General features: G+C 44.3%; 1 protein-coding gene across 26 annotated transcripts; it reads right to left on the minus strand.

The window, feature by feature from the left end:
- Positions 1 to 244: 244 nt before the first annotated feature.
- STX16 (syntaxin 16) lies at positions 245 to 26276 on the minus strand. 26 transcript variants are annotated; one of them, XM_081559133.1, is made up of 11 exons: positions 25453 to 26276; positions 21262 to 21428; positions 19425 to 19596; positions 11111 to 11228; positions 10885 to 10992; positions 10150 to 10290; positions 8881 to 9046; positions 7759 to 7850; positions 7069 to 7212; positions 5619 to 5699; positions 245 to 3186 (listed from the first exon to the last, which is right to left on the minus strand). In XM_081559133.1, the coding sequence occupies exons 4-11, from the start codon at positions 11114 to 11116 to the stop codon at positions 3082 to 3084; spliced, it is 843 nt and encodes a 280-aa protein (XP_081415259.1). In that variant the 5' UTR covers positions 11117 to 11228; positions 19425 to 19596; positions 21262 to 21428; positions 25453 to 26276; the 3' UTR covers positions 245 to 3081. The 26 variants fall into 26 exon arrangements, with proteins under 26 accessions (XP_081415259.1, XP_081415260.1, XP_081415271.1 ...); XM_081559134.1 differs by having other exon boundaries at positions 19409 to 19596; XM_081559145.1 differs by lacking the exon at positions 11111 to 11228 and having other exon boundaries at positions 21262 to 21373.
- Positions 26277 to 26753: the final 477 nt, after the last annotated feature.

Raw genomic sequence — 26753 nt, forward strand, 5'->3', positions numbered from 1 at the left:
GGACTGCAGCCCACCAGGCTCCTCTGTCCATGGGACAGTGGGTAGCATATTGATGGATCCCCTTAAAAGCATTCATCAGACAGACAGACAGACAGACTCCTTGACACTGAGGCAAAGGCCTCAGCACACAACAAACAGTCATCGGTCCCCAACAGTCACATAGCAGGCCAGGCTCCCCCGAAACACAGACGCACTTGAGGAAAACAGGCAGCCCATCATTAAAATTACTACTAGGATAACAGGGTGTTCTTGAATCTGCATGATTGCTTTATTGTACAAAAAGTTTCCAGTAACAGTAAATTAGTTTTCTAAAAAGGACAAAAAAAAAAAAAGTCGTTTTGGATAGAAGCGCTTCACTAATTGCTTTATTTAAGCACACACACACACAAAAAGTCTTATCTGACCAATTAGGTTGGAAGATTTTTATTACCTTTAAGAAGCCATTAGCTAGGATAAAACACTGAAAGCACTTGTGTCAAAACAAATAAATAATGCTCTCTCAATTAGCAGACACTGCCGTAAATTCGTTAGAGATGAACGCGGCTTCACGCCCAAGGCCGGCAAGTCAGCACCTCCCCCCACCGAAAATTAATAAAACAAGAGACAGTAGTGCTCAGTTCCCATCTTGAAAAAGATTAGGAGCTCCAGGGACCTGACAGGCAACATCTACGGGTCCCCCCTCTAGCCCCAGTCAACAGAGCCGCGCAGGCCACATCACAGCGGGCAGGGGTCCAGGCTGAGCCTGGAGGAGCCCTCCTGGTGGCGAGAGCAGAGCCAGGAGGAGCCACTTTTGCCACAAGAGCCATAGGCGAGACAAGGAAAGAGAGGAGGACCCTTGGGTGCCAGGAAACTAATCACTAACTTCCCCTTCCAGCCTGCAGTGCTGCTGATTTGTCCCCAAGAGGAGGCTCAACAGAACAAGACAGTGTTTGGTGGAGCCTGGCAAGTTGGAGCACGTGCTCCAGCTGCTGCTGGCCTGGGGACACGGTGATGGCAGCAGACGGCTGGGCTTCAGCTGGTGCTGCTGGAGATCCAGAGGGGGCAGCTGTCTGGATCCCACACAGGATCCTTCAAGCCATCTCTAGTCAGATTTATTGTTTTACCCAAAGGAATTGGGTAAAAAATCCAACTAATCATCCTGTTCACTAAAAAATAAATACAAATAAATACTGATCCTTTCTTAAAGGATTACGATCCTTCAAGGGTCAGTGAGCCTGAGCACTGGAAAGCTCCCACAATAACCCTTACCACCACCCCAGGCTGTCTAGGAGGGAGGCCCCTCATCTGGACAGCCCCCATCCCGGGAGCAGCTTGACTCCCTGAGCTCAAAAAGCTAAAGAGCCTACAGCTGCTCCCAAGGACCAAGGAAGACCCTCATTTCAGGGGCAATTGAGGAGGGCTTGGACTTCATTCCCAGCCTTCCTCCCTAGTTAAGTAGCTGTCAGGGAATCCCACGCTACTTCCCGATATGCCAGGGACGCCTTTAGATCACCCCACGCCCACATCAGGAACAGGAAACCAGGGACTGCCCGGCTTCATGAACCACCTGGAATGGGAAGGCTGGGCAGTGGTCTGGGTTTTTTAAGCACATGACCTGTTTAGACAACTTGAATCTTGGGATTTGAGTTTAAATTTCTGGAAATAACTTCAAAGTCAATTCTAGAGAGACAGGTTATGTGACTGGTCCAAATAAAACGTAGCACACTTAATGAGGTCATGCTCTTTTAAAACATTTTACAAGAGGTAAAAACAATGGAAAGCCATCAAAAATGACACAAAGACCATTAAAACTACACTGGTGTCTCAAGACCCGTTAAAACATGAACAACTTCAGGTTTCAAAGTTATCATCACTTTCCACATTACTCCACAGGTCCAGAAATATGTTTGAGCACCATATTGATAATAGGTAAGTGAACAACAAAGTCCTGCTTTGGAGACCGGATTCATGCTCACACAAATGAGGGGTTTTCTGAGCCAAGATTTTCACAAATGGCAGGAATATGCCTACCTTCCGGGCATATTCAATGGCAATGGAAGGGCCAATAAATCAAACCACTGAGGGAATATTTTACTTTGAAATGGAGTCATGTTTGGTTAATAATTTGAGACCCACTAAATCCTAAATGGGGTGACCCATTTAGAATGGCCTCTGTGTAAATTCACAGTCCATTAAATAGTGTCTGGCTTGAACAGGTCTTTATGTAGTTATTATATAAGTAATGGATTGAGCAAGGATGGTTGGGGACGAGCATGGGGACATACCGGCCAGCTCTGGTGACTTTTCTGACACTGCCGAGTGCCCTTTTAATGTGAGGTTCTTTCAAATCATCAACTTTTGCATTTGGGTGGTTCTGCTTAGTAACCCCTTTCGGTTTACAGGAGAAAATGCAGTGCACAAATTTGAGATGAGGAATACTCCATTTATAATTAATTTAAACTTATGAAGCTGTTTTAACTGGCCCATCTAAATGTGTTAATTAATTAACATCAATGATGGTTTCTTATTTTTCACACTTTGTTACTCTGATCATTAACAGTGATGGAAAAGTTAAGTTAATGGGGAATGGATTATAAATTCTTAAAGGACTTCTCAGTTTGTTTTGAACTGGAAAATACATAGACAAAGATGAAGAGGCATTTTTGCCTCTACTCATAAATTTCTGGTACCAAATTTCTTAAAAACCAGATGGTTTAAAAAAAGTTTTTCCAAAAATTCTTTTAACATGCTGCTCAGACATGATTGCTTAAAAAAAAAAAAAGAGCATATACAGGTATGATACATCAAACAGCATGACAAGGCCTGTAAACGTTCAACTGATATTTTCTTTCTAAAAAAAAAAAAAAAAATCACTGAAGCGAGAACTCATCTCTATTCCACAGCAGTATCCAACCAAGGTCCTTCACGTCTTGACAATGAAGGAAAACAGATGCCCCTTCCCCTCACGTGAGCACGACCGGGCCGAGGAGTCCAAGGGACCGCCGCCACCCCGACTAGGCTGGGGCCGCACCTCTGCCAGAGCCCATGGGCACCGGGCCTCGTGCCCGGGTCCACGTGCCGCACACACCAACCCGACGCTGCTCAGCGAGACTTCACGCCGACGAGGACAACAATGAGGACAATGATGATGACAAGTAATATTAAAATCACAAGCATCTTCCGATTCTTCTTTTGATACTGCTCTGCCTACAGAAAGAGGAGGGAGAAAAGGTCGTCATTTTCTCCAAAATCAAGTCTGGCTCGTTTCTAGTCCTAGCTTCTGGCTGTACCCGCACACCCGACACCTCTGCCACTGGCTCCATCATCACAATCGTTGCCATTAACTCCTAGAGTTCAGTCGACTCTCATGACCCCTGAGTTCCCTACCTACAGGCTTCATGAAACACCTGCTGGGGATCCACCATCGCCTGAGGGCCGTGGGAGAAGTCCAAGGCTCTGCCTTCAGCTCCACACAGCCCACCTCTCCTTATATCCCCCTCCACTGACCGCAAGAACCCACTCTTTCTATGGAAGCCTCTCGCTTCCAGACACGTTTCTCTGGAGGAACGCACAGCTCCTTCACTGAGAAGTCAAAACTTCTGGCTCCAGTGACTCCAGCCAGAAGGGAGAGAAGTGAGGGGTCTGGAAAGGCTCTTCTACCTCCTCTGAGTCTACAGACAAGAAGAAATTCATCCTTGGGAAGTACTGAGTTGGCCAAAAATGTTCATTCAGGTTTTTCCGTAAGATGTTACAGGAAAACCCAAACAGACTTTTTGACCAACCCAACAGAAACAGGAAAGTTGCCCCGTGGGGTCAGGTGCAGAAAGAACCCACCCGAGTTGAGTCATCCTGTGTGTCTAGTGACACACGCCTATTGTGCAGGAACGTGACCCAGAGAAAGGAGAGGGGAGGAGAGAGTAGCGAAGGTGTCCCTGACCACATGGGGAGAGCACATCCCCACACTTCTGTGGACGGCACTGCCTCATGGCAAAGGTGAGGGCAAAGGAGAAAGTGAGGAGGAGACAGCTTGAGGGCAGTGCCTGCTCAGAAGGTCCAGCCTCCCATGCCCACTTCCCCATCCCCACCAACCTTCTGACCAGCAGTTCCGTGTCCTAAGTGAGCCCGCCCACCCACCAGGAGCCACTCATCCACAGCAGGAAACCTCAGGACACGTTCACCCATCTGGACAGCCTGGCCCGGAAGAAGTGACTCCAAGGCCCCGCTAGCCTCGGATGAGCTGACCGCCAAGGCGACGGCCAGCCAAGCCCGAGAGAGGACAGTACGTGCTCACTCTTGTAGTTGGTAACCACCACTGAAGCCAACACCAGATGATATACTTTAAAACCTCTCAAAATGATTTATAAAGTCGAACCTTTAACAAATTTTTTAGTTCTCACTAGATATGTACACCCCCGCAGAGAAAGCTTTTCCCCTTTATCTCTGTTGTATTACAAAACATGTTTTGCTAGTTTTTATTTAAGAAACTTCAAAACCAATGCATAATTCAACAGCACATGAAGGCCCAGGTATTACAGAGTGAGAAACTAAAGTTAGCTTTCACGTTTTTAACACATAAAATGCGGCAACCAAATGAACTGAATGCCTCCTGTGTCCACAAGGCAGACCTCCTCTTCTTCAGTGTCTGCTGGCGTCCCACCCACTCCCGCCCTGCACACGGTAACAAGCAGGTAGAAGAGGAAGGTGAGGGTTTCTGGTCAGACCTGTGCGAGGCCTCACCTTCCGTAAACCTGACAGCACGGTCAGGTACGGTCACCTCTACCACAGGAAGTGACTGGTCTCAGAGAGATGACAGAGAAGTACATTAGTGAATCGAGAAAATGACCATTACACGTGGCTAGGAGTACCGCTGTCCATGAGGAGATGGACAGAATCTATTTCACCTGTGAAGTATTTCATGCCTTCTAAAGAAAACCCGCACCCAATTATATATGAGAGTCACTCAGCAGCGTACATATGTGTTTCTCATGGTTGATTACAAGGTTTTTAAAGATGTTTTTCATTTATTTTTAACAAATATCATGAAAAACATTCCCAAGACAGCCATCGGATTATTAGCAAAGAATGAGAAAGCTAATACTCTCACTTGAACAGACTACTCTCTCCTTAAGGTGGTACACAGATATACTGTGGTAATTAAAAGAGAAAATTAGATTTTTATCTTCTCCAGAATGAATCCCCACCAGCAATTCATCAGGAAAGTATCACAACAAGGGAGGCCTGAGTCAGCAGCTACCAGCAGACAGAATGCGCAACACGGATTTTAACAAATACCCACTCAATCGATTCCCTAAAACAAGAGGGCCTAGCCAAGGAATAAAATATTTTCTAAAAGGAAGAAGACCCCGACTCTTTCAGAGTTTGCTGTCCCAGAAGGGGGTTCTCAGCAACTTCAACTCTGCATGTGGGGTGTACTGGGATTCACTAACTGCAGGGAAACGGCCACAGCCCACATGGTGGGCTCTATTCAACACAACAGGCTGCATTTTCACAGCCCCATCTCGAGCTGATGGCAGACAAAAGTGCCGGGGACAGTTAAGACAGAAGACAAGCCTTGTATGAATTCTTGATATGGGAAAACAATTCTTCAAATTCTCAGCCACTGAAAGATATGCCATTACCTTGTGGAGCTGTTTCAAGCCGTCTTCAGTTTTGATACAGGACTGTTCAACATTATAGTCGATTCTATCAAGGACGGTACCCTGGGTGATAAATGACAGTCACAGACAGTCAACAAGCACAACTGGGAAAATGGAGCTTCAGAAATGAGAGATGCAGATTGCAGGCATCGTCATCCATGGGATTATCTGTTCTACTTGACTGTGGGGTAAAGGGACACCCTGTCAGCTCTGGAGTCCATCACCAAGCAAAGTGAGGCACTCAGTGGCAGAGTGCAGCCTTTAGCTGCAGGAAAGCCCAGCTCATGAGAAGAAAAAACTGACAAATTGAGGTTTCCTTTTTGGATTTAGCCACTACAGGATACTCCATATTCAGGCTTACTGGGGCTTTAAGAAATATATGGTTCAGTGGAAACAGGCTCTGAGTGGTAAAGGGCTTGCTTCTGTGCCCATCTATGGCTTAAACTCGCAGGTTCAAGGAAGTAGAGAAGGCCAGTTAAGCCAGGCCTGATAAGAACGAGGTCTGGAAACTGACTATCATGTCTGAACATCTCCATGCGCCTCCATGGGTCACAGCAAACATGGTTAGCTCCAACACACCATGTAAAATCACACATTCGCCTCCAGGCGAGTTTTGCTTGTAATTTTTTAATTGCTGGGTTCAAACAGGAAGAAAGGAACACTGGGCTCCATGGAAGGATGGGGCTCTGAACAGAAGTGTGCTGCGTCAGGAGAGACGACAGCACGAGCAGTTCTGTGGGAGCCACGGGAGTAATTAACCTAACTAGATCTTCCACAGCCTCATCTGCTCCAGTCTGCAGCTGGTTTCGGGGTATCAGGACCCAAATCCCCACTGGCAAGATAATAAAACACCCTAATCAGATTGTAACAGTGAACAAACAATCTAATTCTACTTGAGGGCTAGTGGTTCCAGTTGCCATTACACAATAACCTGCCAAAATTAGATGGGAAAACTTATCCATCGTCAGAATCAGCACTGAGTGTGGGCACAGCCAGCCAGGCCCCCGGCGTGGGGTGCTCCTGGGAGCAGCCCTGGGATGGAGACAGAACATGAGCACTGTCACTGACACCTGTTTCTCATCTAAAAAATAGTTCATTAGTATTTTTATGGGGCATGACAGCAGTCTGTTATTTGTACACATATATACATACACACATACATAGTGAGTCGGGAAAATTCCCTGGAGTAGGAAACAGCAACCCACTCCAGTATTCTCGCCTGGGAGAATCCCATGGACAGAGGAGCCTGGTGGGCTACAGTCAGTCCATGGGGTCACCAACAGTCGGACCTGACTGAGCACACACACCGTATATACACAGAAGGAATGGGTTCCAATTGCTTTCCTGACAAAAGTGCAGAATTAAAAAGCCTGGGGAAGAACGAGGTATCAGGGCAGGAGAGCCCACTGACAAGGCAGGTAAATGCACACACCTGTTCTACGATCATGGCTCCCAGGTCCCTAAATATCTCGTTCAGGTCGGAGATGGACTGCACGATCTGGCGAATCTCCCGCTCCCGCTCCTCCACCAGCAGCGTGTTCCGCTCCACCAGCACTAGCTGCTCATCTGTAAAACCCTAGGCAAACAAAGAGGACAAAATGTGCACATTAGATTTCTTCCCAAGAAAGTGTGGTGTACCATTTTAGATATAACTTAAAGAATTTCAAATTTGAAACTATTTCTATAGAGCACATAATACACAAGCACTTATTCTTCCCTAACAAGAAAGATCTGATCCCCCCGAATCAGCGGGCTCTAAAGCATCACTGGCCAAAGTGGGGGACAAAGAGAACCCCTCGTCGGCAGCTGCCCCAGGGCCAAGTGGCAAAAGCACCAGGGAGAAGCCTGTGTGCCTCAGGGTTCTTCCTGGGAGTGGGGTGTGCAGACTGCTTTCCAGAAGGTTCTGGAAGGCAGCTGACAAGGTCTCCCTGCAGTCTTTGGAACGGAAGAAACAGTATGGCCCCCATGACTGTTCTCCCGCCAGCTGCAAAGCACTTGATGAATGTACACGCCACGCAGTGCCAATCCATCTGCGTCTCAGGGAAGTTAAAGGTCCTCGAAGAGAAGGAAACAGAGCGGAGCGCACATGCGCAGCGGGCGGGTCTGTGGCCCCGACACGTACCCGGTCATACAGAGTATTATCCTCGCCATCGTCCATCAGCGGTACTGATGTAGCAAAAAAATGCTGGGATCTTTCCTCTCGATTCTTCATGCCTATCATGGACAGGAATTCACTTTACTTGAATATGTAAACCACCCTGGTTACTGTTCCACCATTAAAAGGGGGTATCTAGAGTAAAACTCAACAGTCAAAATGGAGACATTCTTAGCGACTTTAGAAGAAGCCCTGCTCACCTCCAGCAGACATGGGGGACAGTAAAGGATCACAACCATGCAACAGCAGGCAAGCATTTGGGGTTACTTAGGACAGAAATCACACTCCAAATGCGAACAATTCACCGGATGCCAGGTAAACGACAATGCAATACAATCATCTGAGACTCTCTAAGTGAAGCAGAAACACTGAACTTCTGTTAAAAAGCATTTAAAAAATTAAGTATTTCTCTCTAAAAGTATCTCTAGTAAGAATTCCAAGTGGCCCTAATCAAATTTTAGAAGTAGTAAAATGATAGCACAAACACTAATATGCCAGTTGTCAGGAGGAAGAACAAGCTTTTGGGGGAGCCTGTGGAGATATCATTGATTGCAATGGCAATACAGAAAAAGCCAGTTCATGGGTGCTCTGAATGAGGGTGTAGCTGAAACCTGACTTTGCACTATTTGGGAAGGAAGGGAGGCTGGGAGAGAATGTGTCTGTTTTAACTACTCCCAGGTAAGGTGTTTAGACAGATAGGCCAATATGAAGCTTCAACACGATTACAACTATTTTTATCCATTTATCAGCAGCTTCCGCAACCCTAACACCTAGAAAACCACATGCTTTTAAAATATGCTAGATTGATTTTCGAATACTTTAAACTTGACAACAGAGTAAGTTTCTCTTTTGTTTTTTTAGAGGAGGACTGTCAATGCCCCATGGGCTGGCCTCAACCTGGATGTGGCTCGCACTGGGGGCAGAAGGAGCTACTTTCTACCCCATGAGGTAGAAGGATATGCAAAGCCTAACCATGAAAAGCAAAGGACAAAACGGAGAACTAGCAGGAGGACAGAAACACAGAGTTGTCCCATGACCCAAGCGCTGGGACTCTTATCACTCAAGAGCCTGACGCGGGTGGACACTCACGTCGGAGGTAGCCGGACTGTGCGTGCCGGAAGCTGGTGGACAGCTCCTGCAGGGCCTGGGCCAGCGAGGCCACCACGTTTCGGAGGAGCCGCTCCTCCTGCTCCGAGCAGGCCCGGCGGGCCCGGCTGGGCAGCGCCTGCACCGCACGCTGACACCTATGGAAGAGCTGGGAGGACAGGGGGCGCTCACAGTAGGCTGGGGGCCCCGAGATGCCTGCATGCGGGAGGGAGACACACAGCGGCTCTGGCCGCACAGGCTGGTGCTGAGGATGGCCAGGAAATCGGAGCTGAGCCAGACCTGAGCAGATGCCGTGTGTGCACACGCCGTGTGCACTGCTCCTCACGGCCTTCTCATTTAATCCCAACAGCCACCCTAAGAGGCAGGTATAGTATTATCATTTCCATTTTACAGACAAGAACACCGGGGTCTGAGGAGTTAAATGAGAATCATACTACTGTTAATTGCTAAAAGCCAGGACCCAAATGCTCTAATGCCCCGGGGCTTCCCCACCCACTACGCCCCATCTCTGTGCAGCAGCAACCCAGGAGGTGTAAACAAATGAAAAATGTAACTGCTTGTTTACACACTAGTCACACTGTTTTTTTTAAGACTTTTAAAGTACCTTTCTAAAAAAGTCTTTATTGAATTTGTTACAATATTGTTCTTGCTTTATGTTTTGGTTTTTTTTGGCAAGGGGGCATGTGGGATCTTAGCTCCCCCAACCAGAGATGGAACCCACGTCCCCTGCATTGCAAGGCGGATTTTTAACCACTGGACCATCAGGGAAGTCCTGAGTCACATTATTTTAAAATTACTCAAGTTTAACATTTTACAAGAGACACTTCCAGGAGGCTGAGTTTCTCTGGGATATTAAGAGATTCAGTCTGGCCAATGGCTCCCCATCCATTCAATTACAACTACCCTTTTTTTTTAAAAAAAAAAACAAGAAAAATATTTGCTCACTAGTATACAATAGAAGTTATACGTCCTAAAACCAAATGATTGAACTCAATAATGCTCTGAATTTAATTTTCAGATCAATCCACAGTAGTACTTAAGAACAATCGAAAAACAGTCCCCACTCCTGCAGGACAAGGAGTGCAGATGCTGAAGCCTGGAGGAGCTCAGGGCCTCCTGGATCCCTCTGTGAACTCCAAACTGGGAAGCAAAACGCTAGGACTCATTTAGCACTGTACCGTGGGCCAGCTTTTGAGAGAGTGAGGAGGCCGGGAGACCATGTTCCCACCTGAGGACCCCTTCCCCCCTCACCTGCGTGATCTCCTGTGTGGTTATCTCAATGGCATGCTCCTGCTCGCTGCTGTCATCCAGGGTAGGTCGGTTTAAGTGCTGGTCATGAAGGCTGGCTAACTCCTTCATCTTCTGTTTAATCCGTCCAACATCATACTGTATCTAAACAAATGAAATCCCAGTGTCCTCTGAGACAAACAGCTACACTCACGAGTATGGAGCTCAGTCTTCTCATAGTTCTCATCGCCAACTCACACTTGACTGAGCAACCTTTAATGCAAACCACCAGATATTCAAATACCACTCTTCCTGGTTACACAGTTCTTCAGTTGCTTTCTGTAATTCAGGTGTTGTTTAGTCACTAAGACATGTCCGACTCTTTTGCGACCCCATGGACTGTAGCGTGCCAGGCTCCACTGTCTGTGGGATTTCCCAGGAAAGAACACTGGAGTGGGTATCCATTTCCTTCTCCAGGGGATCTTCCTGACCCAGGGATCAAACCTGAGTCTCCTGCATTGGCAGGCGGATTCTTTACCACTGAGCCACCAGTTACTACTAAAACCAAAATCACAAGCATGCCCACAGACACACACACCTTTCTTGTGGTGTGTGACCTGAATATTCTAAAGCTAACACACTTACAAGGACATGCATTCAAGTGTAGCCAAATCAATCTTTATGGCAGATATCTTAAAACACGTTAATGTCATAATTACCTCTATAAATAAGAGAGTGTGAAACGACCATTCCACTTACTTCATCCACTCCATCCACCCATTTAGGAGGGGACCGCTTTGTCACACCAATTGCGGCTTCTGGGTCCAAGCTAATGCCTGACACCAGAGCCATGCGATCATCAGCGAGCTACAAAGAAATAAAGGGACATAAAAAAATTATTCAAATTCAGTCCAGACAAGCACACTCTTACTCCCTTTTAAAAGTCCCTCACTAAGACAGAGAAATAGAGGAGCAAAGCACTTGCCTGCATTACAAACTTGCTTTTGATACTGCTAGGATATGGAACTGTTTTCCTATCTTTCCACGTACCAATTCTTAATTTCCTTGGACATAACTGTCAATATGAATTTGACTTGATCTGGCTATGGAAATGTAATGAAAAAGTCAACAAGAGATCCTTAAAAGAAAAACCTTAGCACTTGTACTATGATGGGATGGCATGAAACTCAGGAATTCATTTGATCAGACACGTTAAAAAAGAAAAAATTCTAGGCTGTAAATGGAATGAATGCAAACATTTCAAGGTTTACTTACAGACATTTAGCTTATTTTGTAAATAGGGCTGATCCGGTTATCTTAGTCACAAGATCATTAACCAGGTGTTAAAATGTGTGAAAGAACTGCCTAAAACAGTCAGCAAATTATCTACCATTTGGCAAAAGCAATCCTTAAAATCTCAAGGCAATCTTACACTGTCATTCCCTTTCTTTGGTTAAATGTCCACAGGCAGCATTTTCCCTTATTTTCAAATGATCTCCATAGTACTTGTTTTTTACCTATGTAATACACTGCGTTAGAAAGCTTTTAAGGATGGGAGGGAAATCACGGGTTTGGTGTGGTTAAATTGTTCTCTTGCCTGGAGGCAGTTAACAGCTGAAAGGATCTTGAGGTACCCCTCCAGAGTTCAGAATTAATAAATGCCAGTTTCAAAAGATGCAAATGATGATCAGAAAATAATGGAAAACAGCACATAAAAGTCTGCTACAGGTAGGACTTTGTACATTTTGTAAATCGTACTGCAGAACTGGGTAGAGAATGAATACTGCTTTTCTTCACCCCTCCCTGCATTTATCTAAATTTATTTTTTCACTCATTCAGCAAATACTGTTTTTTTTTCCTAACAATAAAGGAACAAGGGAAAATTTTTAACATCCTCGGATGAAGGGGGGGGGGGGGGAATCACATTAGGAAAAGCCTAAATTAAAAGAATTCTTCAAGCAACAACCCCTAAACCCGGAACAGGGAGATTACAGCAAAATTCCTAAAAGCACACTGGAGTCGTGCGTCGGGCTCTGTCACAGCGGGGGAAGCGCTGCCCCCACTGGCTCAGGGGGCGCGTCTGACGCAATGACCATGCTGAAGGGACCAGCCGCCCCAGCAGTGCTCCCTGGGCATCTGAATCGTGATCAGGGCCAGCGCCTTCCGCAGTGGCGTGGACCCTGCAGGGCCAGTGTCATTTCAGGTCCTGAACAAATGGTGCGTCACCCCACCTGCGCTATCGGGGCTCTGCGTCTGTGCTGTGTAATTCTCAACCACAGCCACCTTGTTTGTTTTTAAGAGTCCACTAATAGGAATTTTACCTTCCTTTTATTATTTTAACCCTCACACAAGCTAGGTGAGCTAGGGGCTATTATTCCAATCTATAAATGAGGAAATTGAAACCCAGAAAAGTTAACTAGCTTGCCCAAGGTCACAAAGCTATTATGTGACAGATTAAAACCTGGGTCGGCTGACTCCGGAAGCCCCAGTCACCCCACCAGCTGCCAATCATTTTGGCAGCCCCATGAAATACAGTTGCAATTTGCTAAGAAAATGTTATCAGGATAACAAGCCCTCATCTTCAAACAACAACACAAGACACAGTCCTCGGATCCATTTCCCACCAGCGATGCCAGGGAACACAGGAGAGGCCTGGCTGAGCACAGAGGCACGGACAAAGTGGTCTCTCCTGAGCTCTGCAGACATAGCCCCTCACCCCACGCACAGCTGTGTACTCCTCAAAACTCCCCTCAAAGCCACCAAGAGCCGTGCAGCCTTGTGGTGGGCACAATGACCAAACCAAAAGGGACCGACCACAGACCAGCACCCAGCACCCAGCACCCGCTGGCTGGACGGCAGGCACTGGACACAGAGCTGCTGCCTAACTCGAGCAGAATTTAAACCTCCAGCTGTTCACACAAAGCAACCCCTGTGGGTCATAGAATTTCCACTGTGCCAGTTTATCATCTAACACACTGCATGTTACTATTACACTGTATCTCAATAAAATAATAGCAGTAATTTGTTTTAAGAGATTCTAAACTCACAACTTTGTACTGTTGTGACTGTTAACCAAAATACACTAAACCAAAAAAGATACAGAGGCAGTGTTTACCTAAGTTTATCTGCACAGTAGTAACTAGTATCAATTTCTCTGAAACAAGTGAGAAATTTTTATAAATCAAATATGAAGTCAGTTGAAGTGGATTCAACTCCTTCTTAAGCAGTACTTGGTTTTACATAATAGACGTGTGCCCCCAAAAATGCACGTAGAAGAGTGCGCACACACACCCTCTTTAGGCGTCCCAAGGAAGCTTGCTGGGGACCAAAGGGAGAGATAACTCCCCAGCTAGCCAGCCCTAGCTTTCCCACAGGCTGTATCAGGATTGTGCCAATGAGAATAGCTGATTCTCTGAGACTAAAAACTTTAAACAGGGAATAATTTGTCCCCTTTATGATATCATCTATAGCAAAGAGTTTATCATGATAAAGGCAGCCTTACAAGAAACGTGGCATTTATTTGATCAGAATCGGCTTGTAATATGTATCACAGTATGTACCTTTTTTTTTTTTTTTAATAAAGACTGTTTTAGGAAGGGAAAATCTAATGGAAGGTAACTGTCAATTAAAACTGGGAACAAATATGAACATTAAAAAAATACATTTTAAATGCAAAACCATCACTCTTTCAACTTCAGAAACCTCACTTCCCATTTCAATGTTTTCTCATTTTTAAGATCCAAAATATGTCCGTTTCCAAGCTGCCATCCAAGTCAACTCAGGCCTTAAAAAGCTGTCAGATTTTTCACTCACTTTACTTGCTGCTGTTCCATTCCATGTCCCCCCAATGAAGAGACGATGATGGTCACTAAAGCTTTTCTTAATGAACTTATGCTTCTGAAGTAAAAAAAAAAAAAAAATCTTTCCATGTTTTTTAAATAAGAAAAAAAATATATAAATAAAATTGTACTCATGAGAATTAAGAATTTAAGAATTCTTATCTCTTTGATTTGTAACTCGTGTCCTCTAAGAACTATAGGGTGTGTGACCCCACCCCAGAGTTACCCAGCTCAACTGCATCAGTGCAGGAAAATTTCAACGGTTGCTCACAATGGCACACCCACAGGCTTCTTGTTCAGCTCATCAAAGTTATCTCTGCCCTTGTCAGACATTGACAACTGTCCCTTTAAAGAACACCAGACAGCATGGACAAGTGCTTGATCTATGGACTGAAAACACACACACACACACACACACACACACACACACACACACACACACACACACACACACACACACACACACACACACACACACACACACACACACACACACACACACACACACACACACACACACACACGGTGTTATAAATCTTGCTGTTCAAACTATACAGCCTTCCTCCTCTTATAAAACCCGACCTTTATGAAAAGGCTGATTTAGTGCTCCATAAGATTAAGGATATGCAAAGCCTCTGGAGAGATTAGAAAAGTCAAACATATCCACACACACACGCACACTCATCTAAAAAAAATAATAAACTAAGTTCAGTCATAATGCACTGGTAATAAGAACCAACACTGACAATGCTGGATCGTTAGCAGCAACACACATTTAAAAAGTCCAGAAGGGACGTTGACAAACACTACCTGGCAGCTCTGGTTTCCACCTGAGACAAAGTGTGCATGTATGTGGTGCAGTCAACTCACTGTGCTCAGACGGCTAACAGACATTTAAGGCTGAAGAAACCCCCTTCCTTAGAGGGAGTGAAGAAGTATGTTACATGAAAGAGTTGGGGGCTATCAGCACCACAGTTTTTTCTTTCTAATCTGTGATCATTTTAAAATAGTGTTTACCTTTTCTGATTATGAAACAGTAAATGTTCAAGACAGCCACTTCTTTATGTGTGCAAAAAATACAGAATTAAAAACTCTGACAACCACACCACCCAGATAAAATGTTGCTAGGTTCACTAACCTTCCTTTCTCCCCCTCAACTCTCATATACAAACTTAAAAAAAAAAAGTAGGAAGCAACAACTGCATGCACCATAGGTTATGGGCCCCGACTGAACCCCCACTTTCAGCCAAACAACAGACCTGCAGAGAAGACAGCTCCCTGTTCCTCAAACACTGATACCAAGGGGCTGAGACTTCCCTTCTCAATGCTGCCCCCAGCAGGGTGACCGGGAGCCAGCCCTGCTGGCTGGCCCCGCGTTCCTGCCCCATCACCCTGCCCTTCCCAGGCTATGTGGTTTGGGAACCTGATGCTTACATCTTGTAACTTTTAAAATCATTCCTCCTATGAATTTAAGAAGCCAACAATTTGGGAGATGACTCCGTCATAGGTGGGGAGTAGAGGAGAGCACGGCCAGACACTGGGCAGGAGAGCGACGGCGGTGGTGTTCTCCTGGGGCACCCCATACCTGTTTCTGGAGAAGAGCAGAGCAATCCTGCTCTGACTGCCAAAGTGATTGGAGAAGGAGAAATGACAAACCCATGTGGCTATCATGACACAGTCAGGACAGCGTGCTTGGCCTCACCAACACAGGGATGGCCTCCATTTGACCCACGTCGGGGGCAACTGGAAGCCCTACTGCACCCTGGCAGAGTTGAGACTCTGGACGCTGTTCCCAACACAGCCCCGCTTCTTGCTCGGCACCCGGCACGCAGTTGTAATGAACACGCACTCCTAATTAGTGCGTGAGTCAACAATAAATGGAGTGAATGAATGAAGTAAACATAAGACATGTCATGTACAATTCACTGCATAACTGATATGCTGATTCTGGATAAAGGACAAGAAGGGGAAGTGAGCGGTTGGCGGGCTGAGGGGCCATGCGGCCCCAGAGTGGACAGGCTGGGCCTCGGGGCATGTGGCCGGAAAGGTGGCTCTCCATTCTGGGTCTCTGCTCCAGAATGTGGCAGAGAGAACTTGAGGTGGGGAGGGGGGAGCCAGTGTCTGGAACTTGCTGCCTGAAGAGGAAGTAGGAGAGCCTGGAGATAGGTTCAGATGGCGGAGCCCTCAGGAAAGATGACCCTGATGAGCCGAGTGGGAGAAATGTTCAAACTTAGGCCACTGTGGCTATTTCCCAGCTACCCCCACCCCACCCCAACCAGGGCACACTTCTTTTTGTGGGCCACAGGTCCCACGTTTCCAAACCATTCAGTAAGGGCAGCACCCATTTCTAGATGGATGGGTTTGGTTTTCAATACTAATTGGTTTTTAATGACTCAAGCAATAGATGTGCATGGTTTAAAACTATCTGCCCAACCTAAGAAAAGGGTCGGCAGTTTCCCTTCCACCCTAGACTTCCTGGAAGTTATCCATTGTCAACAGCTTCTTGTGTCTCTTTTCAAAAATCTCCTAAGTACTCACAAGCCTGAATGTGAGTTATGTTTCTTAAAAAATAAATAAATAAAACATAAATAATTTTTTTAAAAAAAGAGTGGGAATTGCAGTATCCATCATTATACATCAGGCTTCTTCCCACGTGGCCCTGCATCTGGGAGCTCATTGCCCTGCAGGCCTGAGACAGGCTGGACCCTTTAACAGGCACAGCACAGAGAGCAAGCGAGGCTACACACTTCATGGAACCAGCTCCCCAAGAAGGATCTTCAGGCTGTTTCCCATCTGCAGTTATTATCAACAAGTAAGGGACCCCACTGGTTTCGAAGACAGTGGGCCTAACCCCACCTCACAGTTCATACTTCCAAATTAAGACAAAAACCAGGGACACTCTCCCACCCTCAATTTTAAAAGGGCCCTTTTAAAAACGTATACCCTGAGGAAAAGTATTTCCAACCCCTTCCTGGCTGAAACAGATAATAGAAAACACAAAACCAACTATCACAGTTCAATCTCTTTTTTCCTCCACGCTTTATTAAAGTGCTGTGAACACGTACCCTCTCCATCTTCCGGGAGAATTGCTAATAAGTAATGAAAAGGCCAAAATCGTGCTGCTAGGAAGGGGGCCACGTAACCATTAGTCAGTCAGCACGACCCAAGGGTCACTCGCTCCGTACTGGTGACACCTCAGCAGACAGCTCAACAGGTCTGGTGGCTCTGGGGCAGGCTTCCTGAGGGCTTCTGCCAGACATCACGTCCTCCTGCACCACCACCACCCCGCCCCCACGACCCCCCTGCACAGCCTGGGGAGTCAAGGGAGCTTCGTGCATCATCTGAAAACAATCTGGCTGATTTTAAGTGGGAAAACACGTTCAACCTTTACTGCCTCCAGAGTTGAGACACTTTCCCAAGAGTAGCAGATACTGTTACCAAGCCCTTCTCTAATTGTCAATTCACCTGGTGTGAAAACACAGTAAATGAATCCTAAGGATTAAATTGTAAAACACGACAAGGAGAAGTAATCAAGACAAATGCTAAAATATGTGTAAACTCTGTTAGCATTTTACATATGACCAAAGATTTCAGAAAAACAGGCATTAATTGTATACACCGACATTCAAAAATATTGAAAACACAATACCTCATCCAGCTCCTGAAGAGATATGTTGTTGCCATCAGCCCATCCAGTTAGGGACAGCGGAAAAAAAACAAAAAACAAACAAAGGATGGGGACAAACAGACAGATAGATAAGGGGTGGTCAGTTGAGAAAATACTGAGATTTCAAGACTCTAAAGTTGACTAAAAATACAGATCTACTAATCACAGCTTTTAAAAAATCTCCCCCTTCTAATTCTTCCTTTAAAAAAAGCTATATCAATATTTAATTTACTGTGTTTTTTACTTTTATTTACTGTGCTTGTTTTGGTAAAAGAGGTAGGAATCAAACAATAAACAGTTGTAAAACTTAAAATACAATAGAAACAAATAATACATACTTGTTTTAAATGCAATAAAATATAATGGTATTTCTATTTCACAAATGTCAAATAGCATATACAATATTCTCCATTTCCCTTAGGAAGTTAAGAGAGCAAAGCTAAAACATAATTTCACTGTGTCAAATAAAAGTAAATTTTAGCATGTAAATCAGCATTGCAAATGCAGCAAAATCGGAAAGTGAACAGCCCACAAGAATTGTCTATGGCTGTATTCAGATGATATTTGAGTGACCACATATGTAAGGGCTTTGCAAATTAAATCCCGCAGACACGGCTTCCTCCGTGGCAATAAGCAAGCCGGGAAACCACTTGTCCCCGGAGAGAGATACAGGTGGTATAAGCAAAGGAAAACTCTCCCCATTTGCTTGGCATGTATTATTATAAGTCTAGGAGGCATACTGTTATTATAAGGCTATTATTAAAAAAAGTAAAACAAAACAAAAAGGACAGTTTTTTGTTTTTTTTTTTAAGAGGAGCAGGAAGGAAGAAGCATCGGCTGGCAGAAGATTAAGTTTCAATTTAAAAGGAAAGGATCTTTTTACGATCAACGTGGAACTCTATCTTCTGAAGAGATCTTTACTAATGATAGATAATCTGAACAAATAGGTCCTTTTTTTTTTAACAGTATTGATCACTGAAATACTTAGCAGTGAATTTCAATAATCAACTGTGTTGATTTTTTCTTTATCCTGAGCAGTAAATTTAGAAAATAAAAAAAAACATAACTTCCTTATTTAAAAATTAATAGTGCAAATGAAACTGGTCTATCAGGGCCAAAATACTATTAAACAGTGACAGTAATAACAGTGTAACCACACAACATTCCTCTGTGTAAAAATTCAATTAGCTGACATTATAGGAAGCTGAAAGGCCCCTTCATTCCTTCTACAATTTGCCATGAGAGCAAGAGAACTGTATTTCTGTGTATACCCTGCCATGACAGCACTACTACAAGTTGCTAATAGAGGAGACAGTGTCAAATGGAAATCTGATTTAATTACCTTTTACTTTATTAAAAGAAAAACCTCTCTCTCTTTTTTTTTAACAGCTAACATTTTCAGCACGAAAGCACTGAGGTGTTTTTATTAATAATACAAGACACAGGGCAAAACCCCTAGTTCCGTATCTCAACCTGCACATCCACCCATTTTGCAGGGGTTCCTTGGTGTCTAATCTTTGGATAAAGTATTACTGCAAACCCTGGTTAAGATCTCTGCTGCACAGGAGCCTGGCCTCTTGGATTACTAATGAAGCACACAGCCTCATCTCTCAGTCTCTGCAATTATTAGTTGACAAGAGGTGAAATCAGAATCTTGGGTATATTTTTCCTTTTACAAATAAGAAAATCAAGTTTTAGAATATATAAATTCATTTCCCCAAAGTCACAGGGCTGAGATTCAGACAGACCCAGGTGTTCAGGCCTCTTTCTACCCCACCTTCCAGTCTCTCTACTCTTACCAGCACTTCAGGGAGTTATTAGTAATCGGCAGCTACTACCACATCAGGAACTAGATTCAGGAGATCATCTTTTTGAAACGTATCAATCCCTCCGACTTTGCTACTTAAAATTAGCAGGTTTCAAAACTCCCCCTGCCACCAATTCACCAGGAAACTTTGTCAAGACCTGAATTAAAACATTTAGAATTACCATCAGGAAAAACCAAAACAGAGCCAAAGAAAAACACGATACTACACATCACCACCTTCTAAATCTTTATAATGTCTAAATCTAGGCTTCTGACCTGCCAATGGCGTGCAATCAAGCAAATACTGAAAACTCCAAGTAGCATGTGGAATTTATAGTCTAAAGAACTTTCTACATAAAACTGAAAAATAAGTGGAAACCCATCTGTGTTTACTCAGGAAGTCTGGAAAAGTTGAGCAAAATGAGTTGGAAATACAGGTCTATGCTATAGTGATATTTACTTTATTTCCGTTACTGCCAAAATAAAAGTTTGCTTCACTTTCATCCAACAAAGTACCCTTATTCTCAAGTAAGCCTCTCTGCTCAAATGGAATCTTTAGAAGCAGAAAAGCAAATAGATCTAAAGAGAAATATACAATGATTTCATACTTGGATTCTAAAGACAGGGGACTAATTTTCCAACAGACTCGGCACGGACTAAAACTTAGAATCTTCAATGTGCAAGTTAAAATGGACTGGCGTGATTGTCAAGTGAGATACAGATGTTATAGTAAAAAAATATATATATATATGTATATATGTGTATATATGTATTCTTTTAAATGGGTTCCTCCATTCTCCAGGACCTGCAGCACATGTCCGGGAAAAGCTGCCAGCACTCCTGTGGCCCACTGGGTAGCAGGGGCTCGGGGCCAGGCCTGCCTGCGTTCCTATCCCAGCTCCCTGGCTCGCCCGGTGCGCACCACTGGGCAAGTGTCATAACTCCTTGAAACCTCAGTTTCCAGATCTGTATCAAGAGGAAAAAACAGCAGCACCTGTGTGATGGAGTTCTGTGAGGACTAAGTGAGGCTACACATGCAGAAGGACAAGCCCCAAGCCAGGCACATAGTGAGCACTCACTAAACCTTGGGCTAGTATCACTGTCAAGACTGAAGAAGGACTTCAGATTTCTTATAATCATATTTAACCTTCAGTCCTCTCCCCCAAAACACACCGTGTGTTTTATTAAAAATAAACTAATCTAAGACCAATTAACTTCAGCTTCCATTTATAGATTGGGTATTATTTTAAGGCAAAGAATGGATTAGGCAGTAAATACTGACAAAGTAGCTCAAGTCCCCTCGTAAGATCTGTTTCAGGAGATGAAAGGGAATCACACAGGTTACACAACACCTCATCAGATCAGAACAGCAACCCAGCATCTACCTGTCATTCGTTCAAGACTTCACACATTTTTTTTTTTGAGTGATTATTTAACACTATAAATTCTTAGCTTCCTAAAGCTAAGCTGCTTAAAGCTAAGCTGCCTGTAACTTTTTGAATGAGGTGTTGCCTTAAAACCTGCACTTGGCAGATGGAATGTCAAAACTACTTCTCCACAGTACTGGAGCCACTTTTGAGGATTTCTGCGGTAACATCTGGCTGGTGGACAGGGCAATGCTGTTGACTATGATTTCCTCCTTTTCAAATTAAAGCTAAGACTGCAAGGCTTGGTTAGGAGAAACAATGCATTAAAAGAGAATTTGTGAAAGCACTGATGAATCCACAGGATTGCTTACTAGAAATCTCCCCTAACTCAAACCCTCAATTTACAAATCAGGCAAAAGATGTCAGAAGAGATTAAAAGCTTGCCCAGAGACCTACATTCTGAGTCAGCCAGAGTGTGACTTGGCCCTAAATTCCCAGGTTTGGAGTCCAGTGCTCTTCCCTGTATTTCATGCTGCCCTGAGGCACAACCGTGATGGGGCATCTGAAACTGAGGCCAAAGCAGAATGAATGGGAAATGGCAACAGCTGCATTTTGCTGAGAGTCTAAAAAAAAAAAAAAAAAAAAAAAAATCAAACCCCTGGCCTTTCACAATTAGTTTTACTAATATCAACACAATGGAGAATACAATTAAGTAGAACTTAGTTCAGTTCTGGGAGCTGAGCTTTAAAATGCCCACAGGAAAAAAACAGAAAACTAGACTTCATGCATAGGCAAGAAACTTAACCTCCCTGCCTGAGCCGGGACTGCTGAGTCAGAGAAAGGTCCGGGGCACAAGCGAGCTGCAGGGTTATCTGTCCTGCAGGAGAAGGAAGGGGCTTCCTGTGTCAGAGACCCAGGGGCCAGGGCCAGGGCCAGGGCCGGGATCACAGGATGCAACACACTGACAGATAGGGTTCATGGAGGCAAGGGCTTTTTGGTAGTAAAAGAGGTGGGGGTGACGCCTGCTGGAATTTCCTATCCCCATCACAGAATGAGGTCAAGGCAGGCAGGCAGAGGGGTTATCAGAGGGGATGTTGGGTCAAATGACCTTTAGGTCCCCCCTGGCCCTTGAGACTTTGTTTGTCACTGCACATCCTCCTTCAATTCCTGCTTAGCTGTGACATACTTGCCTGAAGGATGCAAAAACCTGTTTTAGTGTGCATTTATAGGTGCACACAATGAAGCGCACCACCCTCAACCACCAACTTCCAGTTTTTTCCTCCAACAAGGATGTAAAAAAAAAGCCTGTTTAAATTTTCTGAAGAATACAGTTTTATGTGAGCTTTGTTTTGAGGTGTGTCATACGCACATGCACGCACAAACACCACTTTACAATCAATTTCCACAGCTTTCACCCAAAATGAGGTGAAAATTCAGGCTTAAAACTAAAAAAAAAAAAAAAAAAAAAGGATGTGATTTCTAATTGTGAGATAATTTGCCCACCCCAAAATCAACTTAGACAGCCTTTTCTTCTAACTAAGAAGTAGAAATCTCAGTTTATGATTTTTTTAATTAAGTTACACACTAGAGCTTTGTTACTTCTTTTTTAATTACCCGAGTTTTAGATAAATATATACAAATTGTATTTTAATTGTCTTGCTTGTGTTTTCAACATGACAGATATTTTTTATGTTTTCATTTATGCTTTTTCAAACACCCAGAAAAGTATGTAAAATGGCACAGCCTCCTCCAAAATATTCATCAGTAGACTTAACAATTAGTAAGTAACACTCTGCCTTATTTGTTTCCTTTATTGTGGGTGGGGGGGTGGTGATTAAGTATATAAAGCAAGTGATATTTGGACATTTCAATAGCAAACATTTCAGTAGATCTCACTAATAAATCTAACAAATGTATTGAATTTTAATTAATTTCTTAATATCACCTAAAACCCAGTCAAATTTGACAGCATTAATTTTGTTTGATTTGCTACAAGATTTTGAAATTTACAACTCAGAAACGAGGCTTTTAAAATTTGTATGAGATAGATATGCAGTGAAAAATATTATTTAATAAAGTTTTTAAACACTGTGTTAGACACGGCTTTTTTCCCAAAATGTTTACATTTTTTCAACTTGCAGAAAAGCTGAAAATATCGTACCCTCTACGTAGTCATGCTGTCTTGCCATATTTGTTTCTGTGTGTAAATGTAGAAATGGTTTCTGTAGAATCAATTGCAAGCAAGCTGAAAATATAATAATTCACCCCTAAACACTTCGGAAATCTATGACATGCCATGTGTTTTTTAATGCACACAATAAAAATATCTAAACATGTGACTTATTTAATTCTAAGTTAGGCAAACCATGTTTGTTTAATTGCAAAATCTATTTTTAGATAATCTGAATTGACTATGAGGATTTTTTTATAAGGATATTTTAAAAGATCCGATTCTTACAAGGATCTGAGAAAGATTTTATATAGTTAAACGAATATATGTAACATTTTCAATGGTATATTATGTAGAAAATATTTTTTAGTGTTCTGAATTAGGCACGTATTTTTAATTTGACTTACAAATCTATTTTCAAGAAAATGTCTGAGCTAGCTAAATATACCTGTAAATTTTCTGACATATCTATTTTTCCAACTTGTACACATTAGCTATATATTTTAAATTATATGACTTAGTTTATATATATATTTAAAATTGCCTAAGAAATCCATTTAAAAAATAGGTTTTACTTAGAGATGCACTTTTAAAAAGCTGCCGGCTCGGACATCAGGTTTTTAAACTGTCTGACCAAATGGTTAACAACAACAAAAAAGCCTCATGTTATCCTATGGTTTAGTGTATTTTGAACCTTATATGATTAAAATTTTTAAAGCAAACATTATGTTTTAAAATCAGTTAAAAACTAATACTTAAGGAATATTAACATGAGTTTTAGTTCTGTTTTTTTTCTTCCTTTCTACAAGGTAGCATAAAATCAAGCCATTTGAGGAACATGCAATTTTTACATCTTAGCAAAACTAAGGTTCCATTGAGGACTTTTTTCCCCCCTACTCAATTTCTACTCTCTATTTCTTAATTTATTTCAGAGCATTCTTTTCAAAATTAGCACTGGAATTAGCCTGTTTTCAATTTTGCACTTATTTCAGTATAATACCTATTTTTTTTTTTTCAGTTTACAAATGTAAAAAATTTTCAAATTCTCAAGTAACTGAAAACCTACACACACTCGGTCAGTCCCTGTTTTCTATGCTTTTTGATTTAAGTTTACCGTGATTTTATTCTTAAAACTGCTCAAACAGTTTACAATAGTTTTTCTACATAAGCAAGATGGACAAATACATTTTCCTTTTGTGATTAACAAAAAGGAAAAACTGTCTTTGTAGGTGCTCTGTCAATCATCAAGACAGATGGCCAATTTTTTTTGTGAAGCATTTAGATCAAGTCATAAAAAATTTAAAAGGAATATAGTCCATAACAGGTGAAGTAAGTGTGAGAGTCCCAAAACTGCTTATGTCAAGCATAACCCCCAAGAATCCAGTCTTGGGGTGATTTTACTCTCCCCCCAATGCTGCTTCTATTCAAACCCAACCTGTCTACAGCCAGGAGCCCCCCCATTACAAATTAGTTTCATAACTTTTCAATTTAGGCTACCCAGAGCTCATCATCACCCTCTTGTTTAGACCATCTGCACCCACTTTCTTGTTCAACAGAGCAGGAGACTGAGGTTTAGACGGGGAAAGTACCCCTTTATCATAAACAAACAGGAAAACAACAGTCATCCTTCCAGGCCCACCCTCTAAGAGATTCTACAGCTGGGCTAAAAACGGTTCAGGTTAATTAAATCAAAACCGTGGGCTATTTGGGGGGTTAATTTTCACATACACACCACGTTCGTTTTAAAAAGTTCCTATGGAAGAAAAAGCTTAATTTCCTGTCTGGGAAATAGGAAACGAAGAAGCAAGCACCTTACAGCCTCACAAACAAGAACCCCCATGAAAAACAGCAAAGCAATTATTCACAGGGAACACGGGCACATAGAAGGCTGAGGGACCATTTTAAAAAAACGAACATCACCCGCCCCCCCCCTCAAAAAAAAAAACAACTCCTTCCTCTCTAGGGAGGAGGGCATCGTTCATTTGCAAGGATTTGGATCTGTCAGCCTGCAAACCGACCGTCAGAACCAAAGTGAGGCTGTCTGCGGGGGCGGACGGGGGAAGGAGGGGGGCGCTTAAAACAAAACAGAACAAAAAGGCTTCAGGAAAAAAAAGCCTCCAAATCTCAGTGCTAAAACATATGTAAATTCGAGGCGCCGGTCGCGCGGGGACAACCGGGGGGGTGGAAGGGGGAGGACGGAGAGGGATGCGGAAGTGAGGAGAGCGTGCAAGGCAGAGGTAGAGCAGGATCTAGATGCTTCTTCCCCAGCCAGGGTTATCGAAGCTCGCGGACCCCAGCCAACAGACCCCGCGCTTCCATGCTAGTCTTATCTTCTTTTTTAAACAGAGAGACAGACACAGACAGACAGACAGGCAGAGCCGCAGTGCACACAGGGCGTGTGTCGGAGAGGCCGCCTGGAGACTCACCGCAGCAATGCTACGTGAATGCAGAGGGCTGGAGGTGGTGTGACTACTCACTTGCTCGGCTAACAGCTGCCGGTTTTGGATGGAATTATTCCGCAACAACAAGAAAGCGTCGGTTAAACGCCTCGTGGCCATGTCTCACCCTTTGTGACCCCCAGCGCAGGGGCCCCCAGCCCACTTTTAAGAGTCCAGGTTTATTCACTGTCTTTATCTTGGCCTGGTCTGGTCCCCTTCGCAGGCCTGCAGCCAAGCAGGTGCTGCTCTGTGCTTCCTCTAAGCGCAAAGACCCCTCCCCAGATAACACCTCGGCTTTCCAATTGTCTGACTCCCCCTACCCAGGGCCTGCCTTCGATCTCTAAGCACCTAAATCCCCCCAATCCTTGCGTTGCTAGCCAACTTCCCAGAGACCCCTCCCCAATCCAACCTTGGATCTACAAGCGTCTAACTGGCCAATCCGGCTTTGGACTGGGAGACTCGGAAGCCCCCTACCACATCAGTCTCTGACACCCCCTAGGGCCCGAGCCTCCTATGTCTAACTTGGCTCACACACGTCTGGGCCGTGCTTTCAGGCCTGCCTCTGGCTCAGTTTGCCTTCCAGAGGCCTGAGAGGCCTGCTTGAGGCCCCTCGTTGGACAACAGAGCCAGGCCTGGGCCCTGAACGCCTGCTGCTTCCTGCTGGGGCCTGGTCTGAGCCCTCTAAGGCCGGGGCCCCGACCTCCTGACCCCTTCCCTTTATGGGTGGCCTGGTCCTCCACTGCCACAGCAGGCTGCCGGCCTCCAGGAGGGCAGCAGAGCCTGCCTCCAAGGCCTCCTCACTCCTCTTCTGCGGCTCCCTCCATCCCCGGATCTGACTGCTGCTCAGCCTCGGGGCCGTTTCCGTGCTGTGGGTCCTGGGTTCTAGCATTCCCCCCTGGCCCTCTTCCTGTCCGTCTCTCGAGAGTGCCCCCCTGCGACGTTCACAAGCCTTGCTCGCAACGTTCCGGGCGCGGGAGAGCCCTACCCCCCCTGCCCCGGGGCACGGGAGCGCTCCGCCCTCTCCCGGGGTGCAGCCGGGACGCTGGGTTCCCCTTTGCCAACTGGGCCCAGGTGCTGAGAGCAGGCCTTCGGGCAGGCCTGAGCCTCGAGAATGTGGGCCCCACGTTGCAAACAACTGCCAGGGGCCTTGGCGCGTTTATTAGAGTGGAGTCGAGCGGCAGGCAGATTTGGGCTCCAGCAGAGCCGAAGTTTGAGGCGCGCGGAGTTGGGGCGGGAGAGGAAAAGTTGGAGACGACTGCCTCTTGGAGGCCGAGCACGCTCCACTGCAGGCGGCGGTTCGCGCTTGCTTTTTTTTTTTTTTCCAATTCTGAAAAAAAAAA

Source organism: Giraffa tippelskirchi, chromosome 13 (genome assembly GCF_054371585.1).
Source record: "Giraffa tippelskirchi isolate mGirTip1 chromosome 13, T2T-mGirTip1v1.2.pri, whole genome shotgun sequence".
In the NCBI taxonomy this organism is placed as follows: Eukaryota; Metazoa; Chordata; class Mammalia; order Artiodactyla; family Giraffidae; genus Giraffa; species Giraffa tippelskirchi.

Bases quoted from the DNA above. Each gene is read 5' to 3' on its own strand.
- STX16 (XM_081559126.1), bottom strand. From the start codon at position 25,533: ATGGCCACGAGGCGTTTAACCGACGCTTTCTTGTTGTTGCGGAATAAT. The intron at 7,213-7,758 runs GTACGTGTCGGG...TTGTTTGCCTAG, and splicing joins ATAATACTCTGTATGACCGG to GGTTTTACAGATGAGCAGCT. The intron at 3,187-5,618 runs GTAATGGCATAT...CTCTTTCTGTAG, and splicing joins GCTTGAAACAGCTCCACAAG to GCAGAGCAGTATCAAAAGAA.